General features: G+C 37.0%; 1 protein-coding gene across 1 annotated transcript in view; it reads left to right on the top strand.

Moving 5' to 3' along the window:
* gla (galactosidase, alpha) overlaps positions 1 to 22,068 on the top strand; it is a 30,205-nt gene that overhangs the window by 5,159 nt on the left and 2,978 nt on the right. Inside the window, exons 2-5 of the mRNA XM_028815922.2 lie at positions 14,417 to 14,591; positions 21,025 to 21,202; positions 21,419 to 21,510; positions 21,836 to 21,997. Coding sequence (XP_028671755.1) covers positions 14,417 to 14,591; positions 21,025 to 21,202; positions 21,419 to 21,510; positions 21,836 to 21,997 — 607 coding nt within the window. The remainder of the gene's footprint in view (positions 1 to 14,416; positions 14,592 to 21,024; positions 21,203 to 21,418; positions 21,511 to 21,835; positions 21,998 to 22,068) is intronic.

Below are 22,068 nucleotides of genomic sequence, written 5' to 3'. Positions count from 1 at the left end.
GTTTGCATTTTGCTCAAATTGTTCCTTTGGTACTATTTTAAATTTCACATTAATTTTAAATGTGATTAGGCCAGGGGTCCTCAATCATGGTCTTGGAGGGCCGCAATGGCTACAGGTTTTCATTCTAGCCAGTTTCCCAATTAGACCTCAGTCCTTGCTGATAATGAAACTTGGTGTTTAACTATATGGCTTGTTAGCACTTTCATTCATCAAAGACAAATTTTAGTTACATGGTAGATCAGAGGTCCTCAATTACTGTCCTGGTGGTCCGCAATGGCTGCAGAATTTCACTTTGACCACTTTCTTAATTAGAACCCACTTATTTACCACTAAAGCAGGGGTGTCAAACTCCAGGCCTGGAGGGCCGCAGTGGCTGCAGGTTTTCATTATAACCATCCATCCATCCATTTTCCAACCCGCTGAATCCGAACACAGGGTCACGGGGGTCTGCTGGAGCCAATCCCAGCCAACACAGGGCACAAGGCAGGAAACAATCCTGGGCAGGGTGCCAACCCACCGCAGGACACACACAAACACACCCACACACCAAGCACACACTAGGGCCAATTTAGAATCGCCAATCCACCTAACCTGCATGTCTTTGGACTGTGGGAGGAAACCGGAGCGCCCGGAGGAAACCCACGCAGACACGGGGAGAACATGCAAACTCCACGCAGGGAGGACCCGGGAATCGAACCCAGGTCCCCAGATCTCCCAACTGCGAGGCAGCAGCGCTACCAACTGTGTCACCGTGCCGCCCTTCATTATAACCATCTTCTTCTTTAGTGACAAATTTTCACTGCTAATTGACTCCTTTTCCCTTCATTTTAATAGCCCTGTTTTTAAGGATTCAGTCCTCTGAATTGATTTGTTTCATCATGAAATGGCAGCCAAACAGTAATGTGATGTGAAACGAGCCAACAGATGAGCAGCTAAACTGGGATTTCAAACTCCAACCAATTTCACTCCAACCAATCCATTAATGAGAAGCTTATTCTTGCTGTTAATTAAGCCCATTATTTAATTCCATGGCCTGTTGCTGCTCACATTCTGCCACAGCAGACATTTCCTAAAACTGTTGATTTTCTGTTCATCAAAATGTTTTGGTGACCTGAGAGATCAACCTTACTGAGACCTTCACTTTTCTTTATTTTCATATATTGTGTGATGGGCACAGGTGATCTGGTCATGTGGCGGCTCATTTTGTTTCTCGTTATTGTTTGGCTGCTAATTATAAAAAGAGACAACTAAGGGGCCTGAGTCAAGTTAATTAAAACTAAACCAAAAGAAGTTAATTAGTCGCAAAAACACTGGTCAGTAATGAAGATGGTTAGAATGAAAACCTGCAGCCACTGTGGCCCTCCAGGCTTGGAGTTCGACACCTGTGCACTAAAGCAATACTTTGGGCTTAATTTTAGTTACCTTGCCAGTTACAATTCAGGACCCTTAATTGTCAATTTAAGTTTTTTTTTCTTTTAGCAGCTTCATTCAAGTTTTAATTGTTGCCTGTTTTCTTAATCAGACATTAGTTAATAATGAAATGCAGACAACCAATAAACCAGCAGCGCTCCAACTAATGTGCTTCCTTTTAAACCTGTGCATACCCACCAAAAATATTTAGAAATAAATGAAAGGGGGATTGGAAGGACCGTTCAGTTTAAATCTGTTGTGGTCCGCAAAACACATGGATAATGTTCTCAGAGAAGGAAACGCTATAGTGCAATTAAAATGTCTCTTAGATAAATGAAAGCACTAACAAGGCAAATATTTAAATACCAAGTTTCATTACCAGCAAGGACTGTCTTCTAATTAGGAAACTAGTTGTAAGGGGAAAAACTGCAGCCACTGTGGCCCTCCAGGACTATGACTGAGGACCCCTGGTTTAGGCTCATTCACCAATATAGTGCATGTTGCCAATGAAACATTATTGAGTGGATGTTTATTTTAATTTATTTCATGAGTTGTTGTCTGAAGGTGCTGAAAGTTTATTTGGACCTTTTTTCTTTACATTCTTTGAAAAATGTTGGTATAAATTTAGATCTTTCTTTTTAAACTGATGAAAGTGATTTTTTAAAGAAATTTTATGTGTAAGGGCCTCATAAGCCCTTTACATTTATTAATGACAATCTTCTAATTTGACCTTTTCACAGATATACTGGTATACTTACTAGCAGCAGCCAATTTGTATTTAATAGCTACAGTGTATGATAATAAGCTTAAATGCTATTATAGTATACCTAAAAAGTTACTCATCTCAACTAAGTATTTGCAGTTTTTATTTGTTGTTTAGTGAAAGAACCAAACCTGATCGGCAGGAGTGTCATTGACTTGAGTTATTTTAGCTGCTTAAAGATCACAGTAATGTTACTTTATCAACAGTAACTAGCTGATATTTTTTCAGAGACAAGCTATACATTGTACTTGACTTTTATCTTAAATGTGTCAAAAAAGGTCACAATTCTAATAGTGTAATATAAAAAATAGACAGTCCTGGATTTTGAGTTGATGTACAGTGCATCCAGAAAGTATTCATAGCGCATCACTTTTTCCACATTTTGTTATGTTATAGCCTTATTCCAAAATGGATTAAATTCATTTTTTTCCTCAGAATTCTACACACAACACCCCATAATGACAACATGAAAAAAGTTTACTTGAGATTTTTGCAAATTTATTAAAAATAAAAAAAAACTGAGAAAGCACATGTACATAAGTATTCACAGCCTTTGCCATGAAGCTCAAAATTGAGCTCAGGTGCATCCTGTTTCCCCTGATCATCCTTGAGATGTTTCTGCAGCTTAATTGGAGTCCACCTGTGGTAAATTCAGTTGATTGGACATGATTTGGAAAGGCACACACCTGTCTATATAAGGTCCCACAGTTGACAGTTCATGTCAGAGCACAAACCAAGCATGAAGTCAAAAGAAAAGTCTGTAGACCTCCAAGACAGGATTGTCTCGAGGCACAAATCTGGGGAAGGTTACAGAAAAATTTCTGCTGCTTTGAAGGTCCCAATGAGCACAGTGGCCTCCATCATCCTTAAGTGGAAGAAGGTCGAAACCACCAGGACTCTTCCTAGAGCTGGCCGGCCATCTAAACTTAGTGATCGGGGGAGAAGGGCCTTAGTCAGGGAGGTGACCAAGAACCCAATGGTCACTCTGTCAGAGCTCTTCTGTGGAGAGAGGAGAACCTTCCAGAAGGACAACCATCTTTGCAGCAATCCACCAATCAGGCCTGTATGGCAGAGTGGCCAGACAGAAGCCACTCCTTAGTAAAAGGCACATGGCAGCCCGCCTGGAGTTTGCCAAAATGCACCTGAAGGACTCTCAGACCATGAGAATGAAAATTCTCTGGTCTGATGAGACAAAGATTGAACTCTTTGGTGTGAATGCCAGGCATCGCGTTTGGAGGAAACCAGGCACCACTCATCACCAGGTCAATACCATCCCTACAGTGAAGCATGGTGGTGGCAGCATCATGCTGTGGGGATGGTTTTCAGCGGCAGGGACTGGGAGACTAGTCAGGATAAAGGGAAAGATGACTGCAGCAATGTACAGAGACATCCTGGATGAAAACCTGCTCCAGAGCGCTCTTGACCTCAGACTGGGGTGACGGTTCATCTTTCAGCAGGACAACGACCCTAAGCACACAGCCAAGATATCAAAGGAGTGGCTTCAGGACAACTCTGTGAATGTCCTTGAGTGGCCCAGACTTGAATCCGATTGAACATCTCTGGAGAGATCTTAAAATGGCTGTGCACTGACGGTTCCCATCCTACCTGATGGAGCTTGAGAGGTGCTGTAAAGAGGAATGGGCGAAACTGGCCAAGGATAGGTGTGCCAAGCTTGTGGCATCATATTCAAAAAGACTTGAGGCTGTAATTGCTGCCAAAGGTGCATCGACAAAGTATTGAGCAAATGCCGTGAATACTTATGTACATGTGATTTCTCAGTTTTTTTTATTTTTAATAAATTTGCAAAAACCTCAAGTAACCTTTTTTCATGTTGTCATTATGGGGTGTTGTGTGTAGAATTCTGAGGAAAAAAAAATAATTTAATCCATTTTGGAATAAGGCTGTAACATAACAAAATGTGGAAAAAGTGATGTGCTGTGAATACTTTCCAGATGCACTGTAAGTATTGCTTTTTGGGCCTGCAATAGTCCAGCAACACCTTGTCTTGTGCTCGCTTGAGCCAATTAAGCCGTTTTGCCTAGCAGCATTACCTAGGTGATCTTATGCACACCTGTTTATTTTTATGTAAAAGTTTTAATGTTGTTGTTTTAATGGTCGACACCATGCTTTTAAACACATGTCAATGTCTGTAGCAACATTTTTTTTTGTAAGAGGATGTTGCTTTGCCTTTGCTGTCATTTTAGTGAGGTTGAAGATGTCAGTAAACTCTTTCGTTTTTTTAGGTCAACAAAACACCGTAAAGTTATCAGATGTCATTAACACTCTAAGTTGTGCTGTATTTTACAGTTACTTTTTCTATTTTGTCCTGTGTTGTTTTAAAGAATGTTTGCATTTAATTATATAATGCAAATTAAGTTGGCTGTTATATATTTACAGATAATGATTGTGAATGAAGCTTTATTCAATATTATATATTAAATAAATAGTAGACGTGATTTGTTTTTGACCATAGTAATTTTTTTAAATACTGTATGAAGTATATGATAAAATACAATATAATATAAAGTTTAAAAATATGTTTTATAAAACCTTGCTGGTTCTCCCTGGGTCAGTAAGCTGAGTACACTGGTTTGGATTTTATGTGTTTTTCTTAAAGGATAAGTTTGGGTATTTTTCAAGTCAAAGTTATTTCTGCATAAACATGTATATATGCAAATGCATATGTGCTCCCTAGACTACAATGTGGAGCACCAGTGCAGGCAAGATATATATATTTTTTTAATTTATAGAAAGTGATTAACTTTGGAATGCAGTTTTGCTTGGCAAATGCATATATGGCATGTTTGTGAAGAAATAGCTTCAACTTGGAAAATACCAAACCTCTCCTTTAAAACACTAATAATAGATGATGTGAAAATAAGAATACTGATTTTTGCTATTTATTATTAAGGACACTATTTTCAAATATCTCATTCATTAAAATATTTCTGTATTCATTCAGCATTATTAGCAAGTTACCTGTTTTAGATGTGAGCTCTTCATTGGCATTAGGTCCAAAGGTTTGATGTTATTAATCCTTTAGTTACAAATACATTTTTTATGCTCTGAGGAAAGAAAATTTACATTCAGGAACTTCTTTTGTTCAGCTTTAGTGCGAAAGAACAGAAATTGAGTTTACAGGTTTCGCAATATGTAGAGTTAAAGACACTACAAGATTAGAAAGATTAGTAATGTTCTTATAACTACTGATCTCTTTGTAGCTCAGGATTGCTGAAACTGTGATCTTAATCTCCTTCCTTTTTCATATGACATCAGAAAATGTCACAGGCTACAGCAAATCACCAAGATATTAAAAAAATTCAAAGTACTATTTTTTTTTTTTTTTTTACTCCTACATCGGGAAAGTAAAATCTACAAATAAATACTATTTACTGTATAATCCTTGATTTGGACCACGACCTGCTACAGTGGTTTTCAAAATCTTCTTTATTAAAATTACAGCTTTTGTTCATGTAAAGGCTAAAGTCAAGTCATGTTGAATATTTTTACCTTTAAGACATTCTAGAGAACAGTGCTGAAGTATAAAATGAATTGATCATTTTTTAAGAAAATATTTTATAATTGGGTTTAGGTTTTTTGATTGCATTTTTTCAAGTTGTATGTAACATGGTTTGGATAATTAACTGTATTTTCTTTGTAGATTCACAATCACTGTAAACATGGATGTACAGTAATAGGATACCTAAAGGGTGAATATTTTTACTATCAGAAAAATTACACACTCCAAAATGTTTAAAGTATTCACAGTTACTTTTGATACATACTGTACAGAACAGAAGGGTAAAAACAGAGAGAAAGCAAACGAAACAGAGTGAACTCTAGCCTTGCTACTGTCTACTAGGTGGGGAGCTCCCTCCTCTGGCATGGAGCGAGATTTTCATCAGACCTTCCTCCCAGCTTTAGTCTTGGTAGCTGTCCATCTTGTGGCAGCCTTAGCTGTCATCCCAGAGACACATCTGAACTAAGCCCTGAAAGTATTGTAATGAAAAAGGCACTATAGAAAGTTCTTTAGTTTGTACATGCTAAAGATAAATGGAAGCTAAATCTCCAATGTGAACAGCTTTGCTAAGTATGATATTACTTGCCACGAGAGACATTAGTCCAAGTATCCACATACCATTTAGCTTAACATACACCAATGGAAAATTAATGGAAGCCACCTGGAAGGAAGAACAGAATTGAGCAACACCTGTCAAGAACAGGTTTATCTAAGAAGGTGAGGAAGCCATACATTTAAGGTAAGGTATAGTAGATACACTCACTAATCATGATGCTGGGATTGTGGTGACAGTTGCCTGTTGATAAGCATATGCAAATTGCAATTTCACTATACTCTTTAAACCAACAACATTTTCAGGGATTGGGGTGTCCCTGTTGTTGTTCTCTTGATCTAAATCTTAAAGGCACGATGTAATCCACTAGTAGCCTGGTGGCCTCCCAGACTTCTGCTAGATCTCCATGGAGCCTCATTTCTTCTTAAAAAAAACAATCTGCATCCTCTCCCCAGTGATAGGGTGTTGTACCGTGTTAGCCATTATGAATGTAGAGAAAAGCCAAGCAAAATGACACCTTTTTTTGGCTAACTAAAAAGATTACAATATGCACGCTCTTGCCTGAAGAAGGGGCCTGAGTTGCCTCAAAAGCTTCGCATAAACCACACAGTTTGCTTATGCTGAAATTTAAATGGTCTTCTGGGAGAAAGAATCGGATTAAAGTTGCTGTGTAAATAATTGTTTTTCCAAGTCACATTTTCAAAAAATAAGGTGAATAATACTGTTGTGTATATTCATAAACACAATTGCATGAAATGTAATGTTGCATAATAGATTAGTCTTCATGAAAAAATGAAAATGAATACAGACAATGCAAGATACTCAACAAGAATACAATATTAGGATGCTAATTGTGCATGTTTGCTGCATTACAGAGGTTTAAGGATTAGCACAGCATGTCTATTTAGCTTCATTGGGTGTTTTCAGAAGAAGGTTTAATTGTATATTTGGGTGATTAAAAGGGTGAAAGCCCATAATGGACATATAATATGGAGAAGATGAAAGGCAAGAGTAAGACTAGCAGATTTCTGTTTTGGTTGGTGGTAGTGGTTGGGTTACGAGAATGAACATCAAGAATGAGTTCACTAAATCCTTGTTACATAACAGAAAGAAATCATTGGGGTTAAAATGAGAGGAAGTAAAATTTTCAAAATGGATTAGTGAATTACTTTATTTTGACAGCTTTGATGTATATCATTTCATGGAGTACAGCCTGCCTCTTTGGAACCGCTGCACATCTTCAATATAATATAGAATAGTCAGCATTTTTAGACAAAAATGTGCTTCCTTGATGACCTTAAAATAATCTGGGCTACTGCATTTTTTTTTAAATGTGTTTGAAAATAGAAATACGTAATAATAATACATAAGTTAGGTTGGTTGTGAACTTTTAATGACATGTGGGGATGGCACATTTATATCTATATTTTAAGTATGTTCAAATGTGAACTAAAGTTGTATAATTGAAATGAAAACAAAACTTTCAGGTTTCTTCTCTTACCTTCTTATTATCCCAGACACTACAGGATTTCTCAGATTGCCTTCCACCTTGGTTGTATTTGCACAAAAATAATTCATACAGCTAGACAGGATGGAAAAGGTTAGCCTTCCAGTGAATCTCTATCCATTCCTCTGTCAGCTGTATATTTACTCTGAAAGGTAAGAGGGGTTAGGCAGTACAGGCAGTAGAATCGCTGTAAAGACAATTTTGGGGAGTGTTCGAATACTGCAGGCTTGCTGAATGGGACTAAAGGGATGTCAGCCATTAAGGTAATGCAGACTAGTAGGAATACAGAATATTATTCAGAAAAACAATGAGATGAGAGCTGACAATGACAATTATTGTTTAATGATAAGATTTATAAGAAACTAAATTTCTGTTTAATGCAAGATTATCTGTCCATCCATATAAATGACCAATACAAATTAAAGACTACACATTTGAATCAATTTTAATCAACTTACAGTCCTTACAACAATGGTACGTATTTTCGGGCATCCAAGAAAAACACCATTCTATGCTTCCTATTTAGTAAAACGTTTTGATTTTTTGGGGAACAACTGTTAATGCAGAGAGGGTGGACATTTAGGTTATTTGAATGAATTATGCTTTTGGTTTGGCTGAGACCACTGACTGTTTAAATTCTGAGCACTTGATTATTGTTGCAAAGAGATTATCTGCCTAGGAAATTAATTATTTAACTGATAACTTGCCATGTAATGAGCTATACAAAAATAACAATGTGAATCAACAAGCATTTAACAGGTTTCCATCACAAAGAGCAGAGACATTCTTTATTTTATACAATAATATAATAGCCTACCCTGACAGCAGAAGGCAGAAACCAACTTTGAGCAGAATAACTTTCGATTGTTTTGTTATATTGAATTTTGTAGATTACAAATAGTATCCCAAAGATGAAATACGAGGAAAAAAATATAAATCAATGTGTTTAATGATTATTTAAAAAAATATTTTGACAGCTTTTAAAACAAAGCTGTATGCAATATTCAAAAATGGCAGACACTTAAATAATTGTTTTGTGGAAATATGTGAGGAAAATGGCAAAGGCAAAAACTGTGAAAATTGTGTTAACTGAAAAATAGTGAGATTGCAGTGTAAGTAAAAAAGCTTTAAGCATATTTTGTAGGAAGTGGCATCTTTCAGATAGAGGTGAATACAACAGCAGTTATTTTCATTTATTGCTGTAATTTATTTTAACAATACCTATCTCTGAAATGGCATTTCTCTTACTTTAGTTAAATGATGCATTTAGTGCAATACACACAACAAAAAAAAAACCCTGAGAGGTACCAGTTTTCACAAAAATAGGTAAAGTTGAATGGCTGTTGGTTTAGATTAACACGAATACTGTGAGCTCATCACAATGATGTACCTGCATAAATATTTGAGAATTCTGACTTAACCTAGTTGTGTAGTCAATAGACAGACTAATAAATGTAGAAATAGTGTGCACACCAAAAGTAATTATTAGAGAGAGATGAAAACTGAGGAATTGGAAAAAACTCTTTAAGCTTACTGCTAGTGCAGCTATCATTATATGGGTATTAAAGGCCAGATCTAAAGTCTTTGTACATGGAAAAGAAACAAATACCACCATAACAGAAAAGCGGGGTTCTACTCAGGGTCCACTTATCAGATGATGAAAGCGGCAGTCAAAAGAAAAGACATTAAATTCAGAAACAATTTAGGTGTTAAAACTGACAAAATCTCACTTACTGTCTAAGTTTAACAAAATATAATATCTGTGTGTGTGTGTGTGTGTGTGTGTGTATATATGTATGTATATGCTTTGACCACACAATTCTTTGGTTTCAATTGTGAGTGGAATGTTATGAAAGTAGTGTACAGGAAAGATGAAACAGCATTTACAGTTTCATCTGTCCGTAGTATTATTTGTTGAACTAAGTTTCTGTGGTATGACTGAGTGCTGTGTATACAGTGCATCCGGAAAGTATTCACAGCGCATCACTTTTTCCACATTTTGTTATGTTACAGCCTTATTCCAAAATGGATTAAATTCATTTTTTTTTTCCTCAGAATTCTACACACAACACCCCATAATGACAACGTGAAAAAAGTTTACTTGAGGTTTTTGCAAATTTATTAAAAATAAAAAAAACTGAGAAATCACATGTACATAAGTATTCACAGCCTTTGCTCAATACTTTGTCGATGCACCTTTGGCAGCAATTATAGCCTCAAGTCTTTTTGAATATGATGCCACAAGCTTGGCACACCTATCCTTGGCCAGTTTCTCCCATTCCTCTTTGCAGCACCTCTCAAGCTCCATCAGGTTGGATAGGAAGCGTCGGTGCACAGCCATTTTAAGATCTCTCCAGAGATGTTCAATCGGATTCAAGTCTGGACCACTCAAGGACATTCACAGAGTTGTCCTGAAGCCACTCTTTTGATACCTTGGCTGTGTGCTTAGGGTCGTTGTCCTGCTGAAAGATGAACCGTCGCCCCAGTCTGAGGTCAAGAGCACTCTGGAGCAGGTTTTCATCCAGGATGTCTCTGTACATTGCTGCAGTCATCTTTCCAGACAATTCCGTTGATTTCATGCTTGGTTTGTGCTCTGACATGAACTGTCAACTGTGGGACCTTATATAGACAGGTGTGTGCCTTTCCAAATCATGTCCAATCAACTGAATTTACCACAGGTGGACTCCAATTAAGCTGCAGAAACATCTCAAGGATGATCAGGGGAAACAGGATGCACCTGAGCTCAATTTTGAGCTTCTTGGCAAAGGCTGTGAATACTTATGTACATGTGCTTTCTCAATTTTTTTATTTTTCATAAATTTGCAAAAATCTCAAGTAAACTTTTTTCACGTTGTCATTATGGGGTGTTGTGTGTAGAATTCTGAGGAAAAAAATGAATTTAATCCATTTTGGAATAAGGCTGTAATAACAAAATGTGGAAAAAGTGATGCGCTGTGAATACTTTCTGGATGCACTGTATGTATAACTGAATGAATGGACCCTGAATTAATGAATGGACTAGTCATCCTCTTTGGGGCCAGTGTCTGCTTTTTTTTTATTTTACTTGTCAACATTTCGAGCACAGGCAGGATATGTAACTTGTTCCTGGTCACCTAGCTCCTTATACATGTAACTCTGTGCAGAATTAATCCAATTTATAAAATATGTATATAAATAGTCACCTTTTTACAGAGTGTATGTTATGCAAAGCATTGCCTTTTGATGCTACCTGTTCTTTTGTGTTTTTTTTTTTTTTAACTTACTGTGCCTTACCTTGTGCTTTGCAGTACAGGATGTTAAATGTTCTGAAGAAACCATGTTAATTTAAGATATGAATTAGACAATTTAGCTTTATTATAAACTGCACTTTCTGTGTCCATTGCATTAAAGTAGCTCATAATACTCCTGTTTTAAGAGCTTGTTTAGTATTATTTGCTTTTTTTCTTTTAAACATCTATGACCCGGTACCTGTGTAACTGTTGTCATGCTCCTCAGAGTGCCAGTGGGACTTGGCCGGTAATAATAAATATGGCTTTTCTTCCTTTATTCTGCCTTGGCCATTATGGTTGCTGACAGGCTTTGTTAGCATGGAGATTCAATCCCCACATCAAATACTCTCTGGTACATTACACATGCGTCACCTAGACTCTGGGAATCACTAGGGAGATGTCATTGATGTTCTAATATCTTTACAAAGGTTAAATAAAGTGTCAGGGCAAATTCTCCATATATATTTTTTCATATGCCAAGAAGAATGTAATCTTTTAAGTTGTAATAGGATCTGTGAATCAGCCTAGGTTTCTGTAATCTCTCTGCCTGGTCTGCTATTATAGCTGACATTTTATACTGATTTGTGAGAATGCTGCAATTATATATTAGAGACACCCATGTTATTGATCTGCAGAGGTGCATTGTTCTGTATCAGCAGCCGCTATGTATTTTTTTTTTGTGTTTTTGGCAGTCCACTTACCACTCTCTGCTCTTCTAACTCTGATTACGCTCAGTAAATTACTGCACAATAATACACATTTCAGTGAAAATCATTTTATTCTGGGCTGGTGTGCAGCTACAGGCTGTTGTTCAAATTGTTTGTGACAGCTGCAGTAAGTAGGTAAGCAATTTTTGTTAGTGTTCTTATGTTTTATGAGTAATGTAGGTCATAGCATAACTCAACTGATAAAATTCTTTATTTCATTGTTGCCTCCAAAACCATTAATCTTGTTTTAAAAAAAACTAAACTGAAAGCTGATGAAAAAGCTTTCAGTTTAAAATGTAAGGTCCACATTTTAATTTCAAAGCTGTCTGTAAAAATTTGTTTTATAAATAATCCAGAAGTCCAGATACACATGTGATAGAAGTTTTACAAATACCGTCTTTTTCCGAAATTAAGACATCCCCCGAAAATAAGCCCTATCGAGATTTTCGGAACTTTTTGTAATATAAGCCCTCCCCCGAAAATAAGCCCTAGTTAAAATAATGTGAAAAAAAGAATTCGTTAAAAAATGCTGTTGATTTATTAAGTATGTTTAGCTTCCCTAATACTCGTATTTCAGAGAAATGTTTGAAATAAAATATTCCGAGAAATTCATTGTTTACCTCTACAGTTCGTTTCAAATTAATTCTTGGAATTTATCTTAAAAATACAACATAAGGCAGCATGAATACATAAATATTGTGTCCGCTCTGCTCTGCTGTGTTGTACTGCGTCGCGCGTATCGCAGAGTATGGTCGAATGAGGGGGTGGAGGGGGGCATGCATATGCGGAATGCGACGGAACGCGTCGTTGGCGCACACTATAAATAATTGTTCGTTAAGGCAGCAGTCTACATTGAGCGACAGTGCAGATACAGTGTTTGTTCATTTCAGTCTTGTAAGTCTGATTATTTCCTCATACGTAATTTTATTTTTTATAAAGTGAATAATTTTTAACCGCAGTTAAAATGAGTACAAAACGAAAGAGCTATTCCGTCGAGTACAAAAAGGGAATTGTGGAAGACTCCAGGGGTGTAAATCTTGATTTATGACGATGTTCCAGAAGAAGATGACATGACTGTAATTGAATCAATTTTAATTTCTGTATTCTGTGTAAAATAAATAAATATTAAATAAAAATATATAAATATACTTTTATTTTTGTCCTCCCCCGAAAATAAGCCCTAGTGCGTATTTTGGACCAAAAAAGAAAGTAAGACAGTGTCTTATTTTCGGAAAAAGACGGTAATAATTGCAATTCATTTGATTTTTTTATTCATTGATCCTTTCAACAAGCAACTGGTGCAGACTGATTAGATACCTAAGTTTCTTTTTAATTACCATACTTTACAATTTTTCCTTCAAAACTGGGGTTGATTGTGTCTGCAAGAGAGCCTTAGCTTCTACTTAAAGTACTGGCTCAAAGCCACAACTTCAACAAAAAAAAAAGGACAATCACGAGTAATAATTTTATACTTTGTATTAAAGAATCTTTCAGTTTACCATCCACGTCAGCAACTGCCAGAAGAACTTCTTGGAATATTTGCTGTATTAATGTTTCCATAATGGTAAAGTTTTCTCTTTCTGTCTGTTGAGGTGCTCTCTATGCTCTGGCCATTATTTTGTACAGGTGCTATCAGAAAGTTATAGAGGGCCACAGTTTGAAAGTCCCAAGTGTGAGCTTGTCAGCAGGGTGGTGCTGAAGCATATCCGGGATTAAGTCGTCGCAGGTTTCTCAAATGCCAGTGTGTGGTAACACTTCATATAACTTAAGATAATTTTGTTTTGGTACAATTATCCAATTGGTATTTATCTTAGGTCTTTGCCATTTATGCTGGCAATCTCTTTCCCAGAGTTTCCCCTAGCAGAGACCAACATAAAGGCTGACAAAGCTTTCACAGCTTTTTGACATATGCTTATGTACATTGGAAAATTATAGTGTATTTCTGCTTGATCTGTTACATATGACAATGATCTGGAATAATTTTAACTACATATAATAGTATTTACACTATTTTACTTTGTACATCACATCCAGAATAGAGGCTAAGGGAATGATATAGGACAAATATGGTGCATGTATTGTTCAAAACCCAAATTGGAAAGATAAAAAGGGGAATATGAAACACAACATAAAACAGCGGAAATTCACAGTTCTGCTGTCTCTCTTGGCCTTAAGTGTACAGGTATTAAGACTGCCCCCATCTGCTCCTGATGGATTTAATCATTGAACATCCTTTTCAGAAATACTGTGGTAAGGTGTCATCGAAATTTAATGGATGTTCCAGTCAATTCACAACACAGTGAAGCTGAACCTGTTCTCACCGTGATGATATCTCGCACTGCCGCCTGGTGGATTCCTCCAGATTTACGTAAACGTAAAGTACGCCCGCAAGTATAAACAGTAAAATGCTTGCATAGCAGGAGCGTCCGCAGGAGCATGCGTTGCATCGCGTGAAGTATAAACCTGGCCTAAGAATATCACTTTGTCTTCCAGAAACCCAATCATCAGTATACTCTGTTTAATTGGGGGGTGGGAGTTCTTATCTCATCTGGTCATTTTATATATCCTGTTTTTTTGTGTTTTACTTACTCTCTTTAATACAAAATTATTCACAAAAAATTGGTTTATGATATTAAACTTTATAATGGTAACATCTTTTTGGTATTTTGTGTTTTTTTTTATTACAGTGAAAAACTTTTTATGCAGATAGCAGACATTATGGTAACTGATGGATGGAAGGATGCTGGCTATGAATATGTGTGCATCGATGACTGCTGGCTTGCTTTAACCCGCGATAAAGAAGGTAGACTACAGGCTGATCCTGATCGCTTTCCAGGTGGAATCAAAAAGCTTGCTGATTATGTAGGTTCATTTTTTTTAATCCATTCATTTTGTAAACCCACTTTATCCTGAGAAGTGTCATTGGGAAGCTGGAGCTTATCCCAGCAAGCATTGGGCCCAGGCAGGAACAATTCCTGGACAGGGTGCCAGTCCATCATAGGGTAATCGTGGGGAATCAAAAACCCTGTTGATACAGGATGTAAATCAATGTTCATTCTATTTTGTACAATATTGGTTTCTTCCAACATGCAAAAGATTTATAGATTAAGAAATTCAGAAACGTTAATATGGCCTTTGATGAATAAGTGTGCTTTAAAATGGATGGGTGGCCCTTCCAGGGTTCATTCGTACAATATGCACAGGTCTGCCTGGATAATCTCCAGAACCCTGTGATGGAATTAAATGATGATGGTTTAGAAATGTAAAGTGTTTAACTATATCACAGAAATATTAAACAACAGTGAATCTATATCAATAGAGCTGAAGAGCACAAAATAATTTTACATGTATTGAGGAAGCAGGACTGTGTGTGCAAGTCAAATACGTGGAGTGCGGCGTCAGAACACAAAAAAAGACAAGGACGGGATCCATTAGACTGCCTCTCGAATGAGCAGTTCTTCATTGAACTCGTTTAGGATTGGTACCTCAGAGAAGAGTCAGTGGCAAAAAAAGTGTACTGTCAATTTAAGGAAGGCATCATTGTCAACTATATAAAAACAAATATGGCATAAAAAATCAAGAGGTATGCTTTGAAAAAGTAGGCCATTTCTCAAACTAACAAACAGGCTATTGTTAAATACAGAGATGGATATTTTCAGATTCTGCATAATGAACACTGACCTTTTTTGTTCTTTAGCTTTTGCATTCGCTTGCAAAAATAATCTCTGAATCTGCCCTTTTACAACATCTTGTTGTTTCATTTTGTTGATTAAAACATTTGGGCTAATTAATGTCGGCCTGGTGCTTTCAATGAAAGGGTACGCTTGTCTTTAATATAGTACATATGAGACAGTCTTCTCAGCATGAAAAGGACATATTTTCATACATTTTCCCAATATATTGTAAAAATGTTACATTTCATAAGTAATTAATCGGCAGAATTATGTTCAGGTTAGCATAAAAATGTATAATCATACAACCCCAAATCAGAAAATGTTGGGACAGATTGGAAAATGTGAATAAAAACTAAACAGTGATTCTTAAATTTACTTTGACTTTTATTTTATTGCAGACAGTATGAACCCAAGGTGTTTCATGTTTTGTTTGGTCAACTTCATTTCATTTGTTAATATACAGTACATCCATTGCCGCATTTCAGTCCTGCAACACATTCCAAAAAAAGTTGGGACAGGGCCCAGAAAATTAGGGCCAGTAGTGAGGTCAAATAATTAAATAATGATGTGGTTTCAAGCAGATGACTGTCATCATGATTTGGTACAAAAGCAGTATCCACGAAAGACAGAGTCTTTGAGGTGCAAAGATGGGCAGACGATCTCCAGATTGTCAACAAATTCATGAGAACATTCTTGAAATGTCTAGAAACAAAGAAAGATTTGAAGGGATTTGCATATTTCTTCCTTTGCAGTGCATAATATCATTTAACAATGTAAGGAATCTCGAGCAATTTCAAGGGCAAGAGTGCAAGCCAAAGCTGAACACCCGTGGCCTCTGCTCCCTTAGACGGCACTACATCAAGAACCGTCACTCATCAGTAGCTGATATAAGCACATGGGTAAAGGATTACTTTGGCAAACCTTTGTCAAGCACTGCAATACGGAGTTACATTCACAAATGCCACTTGAAACTTTACTGTGCAAAATGTCCAAAAGCAGTGTCGACTTATCTGGGCTCTGAGTCATCTGGGATGGGCCATCACACAGTGGACACATGTATTGTGAGCAGACAAATCAGTATTCCAGATCTTTTTTGGAAGAAATGGATGCCGTGTGCTCCAGTTCAAAGACAAAAAGGATGATCCAGAATGTTCTTAGCTGCAAGTCCAAAGAACAGGGTCTGCTATGGTATGCATTGTGTCGGTGCCCTTTGCAAAGGTAATTTATACTTCTGTGATGGTAGCATTAACGCAGAAAAGTACACTGAAATGTTACAGCAACATATGCTGTCTTCAATACGACATCTTTTCCAGGGATTTTTTTCCATGAATTTTTCAAAAAGACAAATCAAAACCACATTCTGCACGGGCATGGCTGTGGAAGAAGAGGGTATGGGTACTGGACTAGCATGCCTTCAGTCCTGACTTGTCCCCAGTAGACAATACGTAGAGAATTTTGAAATGAAAAATACAACATCCTTGTACTGTTGCACATCTTAAGATGTGTTTGCAGACAACATAACACCTGAAACACTTCATCGCTTGGTGTCCTCAGTGCCAAATATGCTGCGAAAAGGGATGGCGACATTAACAAAACGGGGAATGCTGTACCGTCCCAACTTTTTTTGGAATGTGTTGCAGGCCTGAAATGCAGGATGGGATTATTTTGACAAATGAAATGAAGTTGACCAGATAAAACATGAAATATCTTGGGTTCATACTGTCTGCAATGAAATAAAAGTCAAAGTAAATTTAAGAATCACTGTGTTTTGTTTTTATTCACATCTTCCATACTGCCAACTTTTTCTGATTTGGGGTTGTACATCCTGTTACAACAGCAGTTTATAAAACAGACTGATCCCACTTTTCTTTTACATTTTAGGATATAATACGCAGGATTAAAATACATTTTTTATATAAACTCTATGCGTGTATGTGTATGAGTATATGTATGTATATAATTTTTTTTTTAGCAGTGCTACAGGTTGAAATCCAAGTAATCAATATAGACCACAGCATTAATGTTTGCAGTGCATTAGCAATTTGTAATGCATTTAGTAATAAAATGTATTGCATTTGTCTTTCCAACAGAAGGCGCATCACAAACATTTGTAGTATAGAAATGCATTACTACAAATGTTTGTGAGGTGCCATCTGTTGGAATGTCAAATTCACTGCTTATTTCTGTTATGCCATTTGGTATGGTACTCATAAAATCAGTGACATGCCATCTGTTGGAATGACAAATGCAATGCATTTTTTTACTACATGTTTGTGAGGCGCCATCTGTGGGAATGACAGCGACATAACAACCAGACGGACACACAGATACACAGACACTTATCCTTTTAAGGTGGTTAGAAAGGCATTACTGCATCATTGCATAAAGAAGTGCTTCTTATGTTAAGAGTTGTTGGAATCTAAAACAAACTACCAAGACATGTCGTTGAAGCAGAAACCTCACCAACCTTTAACAAGAATCTGAGACTTTGGGACAGCTTAGCCATTAGCTAAACAAATGAGCTTGATGAATTGAATGGTCTCCTCTCGTTTGTTACATTTCTTATGTTGTAACATGTCTGTGGTGTAACTGAAGCAGTTATTGTGTGTCTTGGTTCATTCAAACTCACATATTTAAAGACTAAACTATATGTACACCCTTGTGCAAATTAATTGAGACAAACTCTGAAAACGACAACTCAGTTTTGTTCAATTTTTTTTATTATGAATAATATTTATGTACTCCCATCAGTACATGATATGACCTCCTTGACTCTTGAGAAGCATCTGCAATCCACCAATTTTGTACAGTCTTGGAGGATTTGGAGGATTTTGTATGAAACTTGAATTAGGGCCTGAACCATCTTCTCCATGGTTGTGCAGTCCATTCCATGAAGTCGTTGCTTACTAACAGACCACAAATTTTCAATTGGGTTCGGATCAGGAGAGTTTCCAGGCCACTCCAGTATGTTTATTTGATTCTCACTGAAATATTTCTTCATTTGTTTTGATGTGTGACACATGGCCAGGTAAGTGAATTTTTCAATCCTGTAACAACTTTTCTGTGGAGAAGTTCAGTGTAATATGGTGAATGCATCATGCCCTCAACTGGGTGTAAGCAATGATGCCATAATAGCTGAAGCAACCCCAAAACATCTTCCAGTTGTTGGTGTTTCATGTGATCCAGTGCTTTTCAATAAGATTAATTAATTTGCACAATGGTGAATATATAAATCTACATGTTCCTGATTGAACAACTGAGCAAGAAGAAATACTTTGCAGACAGTCTAAGGAAAAACATCTTTCACTATTGGATCAGTTTCATGGCCCTGAAGGCCAGAAAAATCTAATCCATCCATCCATTATCCAACCTGCTATATCCTAACTACAGGATCACGGGGGTCTGCTGGAGCCAGTCCCAGCCAACACAGGGCGCAAGGCAGGAAACAAACCCCAGGCAGGGCGCCAGCCCCACCGCAGGGTGAAAAATCTAATCTCACCAAAAAGTTAATATAATCATGAAAAAAAAATCCAAGAAGACTGTGAGGGAAATGTGCATGTAATAGTCTGAAAAGGTGACCTTTTTATGGTAGTCACAGAATAGTGCTGATGGGGGCACATACAGTGACTGCAAGCCAGCGAAATTGCGATTTGAGCCCTGCCTGTACTCCTTTTTAAAATCTTAATCTTCCTTATATGTTGTATTCAGGAATATACGCAGATTAATGATTAGCAACATTATGTACTGTATTTAATATCAAAAATATTTTTCACTGTAAAATTAATGTGGGTCAATATTTGAAGATATTCACACTGTGCAATCTTTATTTCTACCTGTGTATTAAGATGGGCATTTATTTACTCTACTTTATTGCCCGGAAGCTTACTTGTAAATAACATCTTTTGACTTTTCCATTATGGTGGTCTTTATTCTGCAGTTGAAACAGATTGCATTGCCAGTTTCTCTATGCGCAAAGCATAGAATTATTCAACTCAAAATTATATATTGAGCACATCTCGCTTAAAATTGTTCAAAATGTTTCCAGGGCAAGATCCAATCTGCGAATGTTGCAATCGGGCTCCAGCCTCATTGGGCCACATGTTTTGGGCCTGCACCAAATTAACATCATTCTGGACAAAAATGTATAAGTGCCTTTCAGACAGCCTTGGTGTCACAATCCCTCCTAATCCACTAACAGCCGTGTTTGGTGTACTCCCAGATGGGCTTAAAGTGGAGAAGGACAAACAAACTGTGATTGCCTTCACTTCACTATTGACACAGAGACTTATCTTGCTCAACTGGAAGAATCCTAACTTACCTATTTTAAGTCGGTGGTAACTGATGTTATATACTATTTGAAACTGGAAACAATCAAACTCTCATTTAGAGGATCTGTGCAGAACTTTTGTTTCAAACCTTTTTATTTTCTTGTAAAACACGAGTTATGTGTATGAATGTTATTTGATTTTTATAATTATTTAATAATAATTTTAATAAAATCAATAAAATTTAAAAAAAAAGAAATCGGAACCGTCACCACCTCTGTCTCTCCTGCATGGTGTTCTTTTAGATGTCTGACCTGCCCTCTGCACAATCATTTAGCAGGAAGCTGAAAATCCTCACTCCAGTGGGGGTCATTCAGTATGTCATTAATATTCTATAAATGTCTCTGTCGCTGTATGTACTATCATGATAAGCGTGTGGTCAACACAGCAAGAATGAAAACACATGCAGGATGCAAACCTAAATTCCTGCGAGTTAAAATAAAATAACTAATGCAGATGTGAAACCAGACGCTTACAGCGGTTCCTCCTACCGCAGGAAAACAGAACTGCTCTTTTATTATTTGTAAAGAGCTTGTAGGAACTCGGATGTTCTGCCTTAAGCCAGTGGTGAGCAATGCTGTTCCTGGAGGGCCGCAGTGGCTGCCAGTTTTTGTTCCAACCCAAACGCTTAATGAGAAGTCCATTTTTGCTGATAAAGCACTTATTGCTCAAGTGACCTTTTTTCTGGTTTGTTTTAGTGGTCTCGCTCGGTAATATTTTGAACGCTTGGCTGCTTACATTTGTCTTAAACAGCTGCATTGACTGTTTTTGAAATGGCTCCAAGATGCAAATGACAAAAGGAAGAAGCAGTTCTCCATCGAGCGTGTTTCCATTCACACCTGTGTGGATTCATCGTGAACGGTTTGGTTTAACTTAACACTTCAAAGGAAACTGAAGGGACAAAAGTGGAGGATTGAAAATTACTCCTCCATTTTAGGCTAAGATAATTTGGATGATATCTTTTGAAAGGAAAAAAAACTACACTATAAGAACAACGTGCATAGTTAAAATACTAACGACCCATGAAATTAAATAAGACCCGTTAGTGACAAGGACAGACTTGTAACAATCAACTGGGTTGGAACAAAAACCTGCAGCCAGTGCAGCCCACCAGGACAGACATGATTCACCCTGCCTTAAGCAGTACTTTTTGCTAAGAACTGTGTAACTTAAACAGAAATGCTTATTGACTCAGATTTGGTTTAGTTGTGTTTCCCTTTTTAACTAAATGTAGACTGTTCCTTTTGGGTTTTCCCTTCTTTAAGACATCTGGCTGCTTCCCTTTTTCTTTTACAGGTTCACGCCAAAGGGCTTAAATTGGGGATATACCAAGACGTAGGTAATCGTACATGTGCCGGATACCCTGGTAGCTATGGCCACTATGACATAGATGCCCAGACCTTTGCGGAGTGGGAGGTGGATCTTCTGAAATTTGATGGATGCAACTTTATTAATTTAGACATTTTGGTTGAGGGTGAGGAATTTTCACCATTATTTTCTTCTTTTTAATAAAGTGTGTGAGGTGGTAAGTTTGCAGGACGAACAGGATTTCATTTTATGATATGATTAGTAATACACATTATAATTGAGGGTGAGGTGACAAGTATTCCTGGATCTTTATTGTTAGTTTCTGTGGTTACATTGTACATTTAATTGTAAACAGTCATACAAATACACTTTCATTTTTTAGGATACAAAAATATGTCAAGGGCTTTAATTAATACCGGAAGAAACATTACGTTCTCCTGCGAATGGCCTCTGTACCTGTGGCCATTTCAAACGGTAAGACAGCTTGTCACCTTAAAATCAAATTTCATCTTCCAAAAGCTCTGCTGTATTTGAATATATAGTCTACATCTAAAGTACTTTTAAAATTAAAGATGACACTCTGCATTTTCTAGTATATAAAACAAAAAGTCAGTTGATTGCATAAAAACATTATCTGCATTTTGTTTGTAAACTCTGAACAATCTCACAGTCGCTAAAGATTTGCTGCTTTCCTGTTGTTCTGCCAGTTTATTCCCTGGCAGAAAATTCTTTTTAGCAATGTTGTGTATCTAAAGTTAAAAGCTTTAGATATTATTAGTAATTATTGTGTTCTTTTCAGCCAAACTACACTGACATACGTGAGCACTGCAACCAGTGGCGAAATTCTGGAGATGTTTTTGACTCCTGGAAAAGTGTAACTGGCATTATTGATTGGACTGCTAACCATCAGCAACTGCTTGTGCCTTTTGCAGGACCTGGAGCTTGGAATGATCCCGACATGGTATGCAGAATTACACAAAGATGTTTTTTTTTTTTTCTTTAAAAGTGAATTTGACTTATGTATATATACTT

Source organism: Erpetoichthys calabaricus, chromosome 12, assembly GCF_900747795.2.
Source record: "Erpetoichthys calabaricus chromosome 12, fErpCal1.3, whole genome shotgun sequence".
Classification (NCBI taxonomy): domain Eukaryota; kingdom Metazoa; phylum Chordata; class Cladistia; order Polypteriformes; family Polypteridae; genus Erpetoichthys; species Erpetoichthys calabaricus.
Note: the sequence above shows the minus strand (reverse complement) of the source record. Positions and strands in the feature narration are given on the sequence as shown.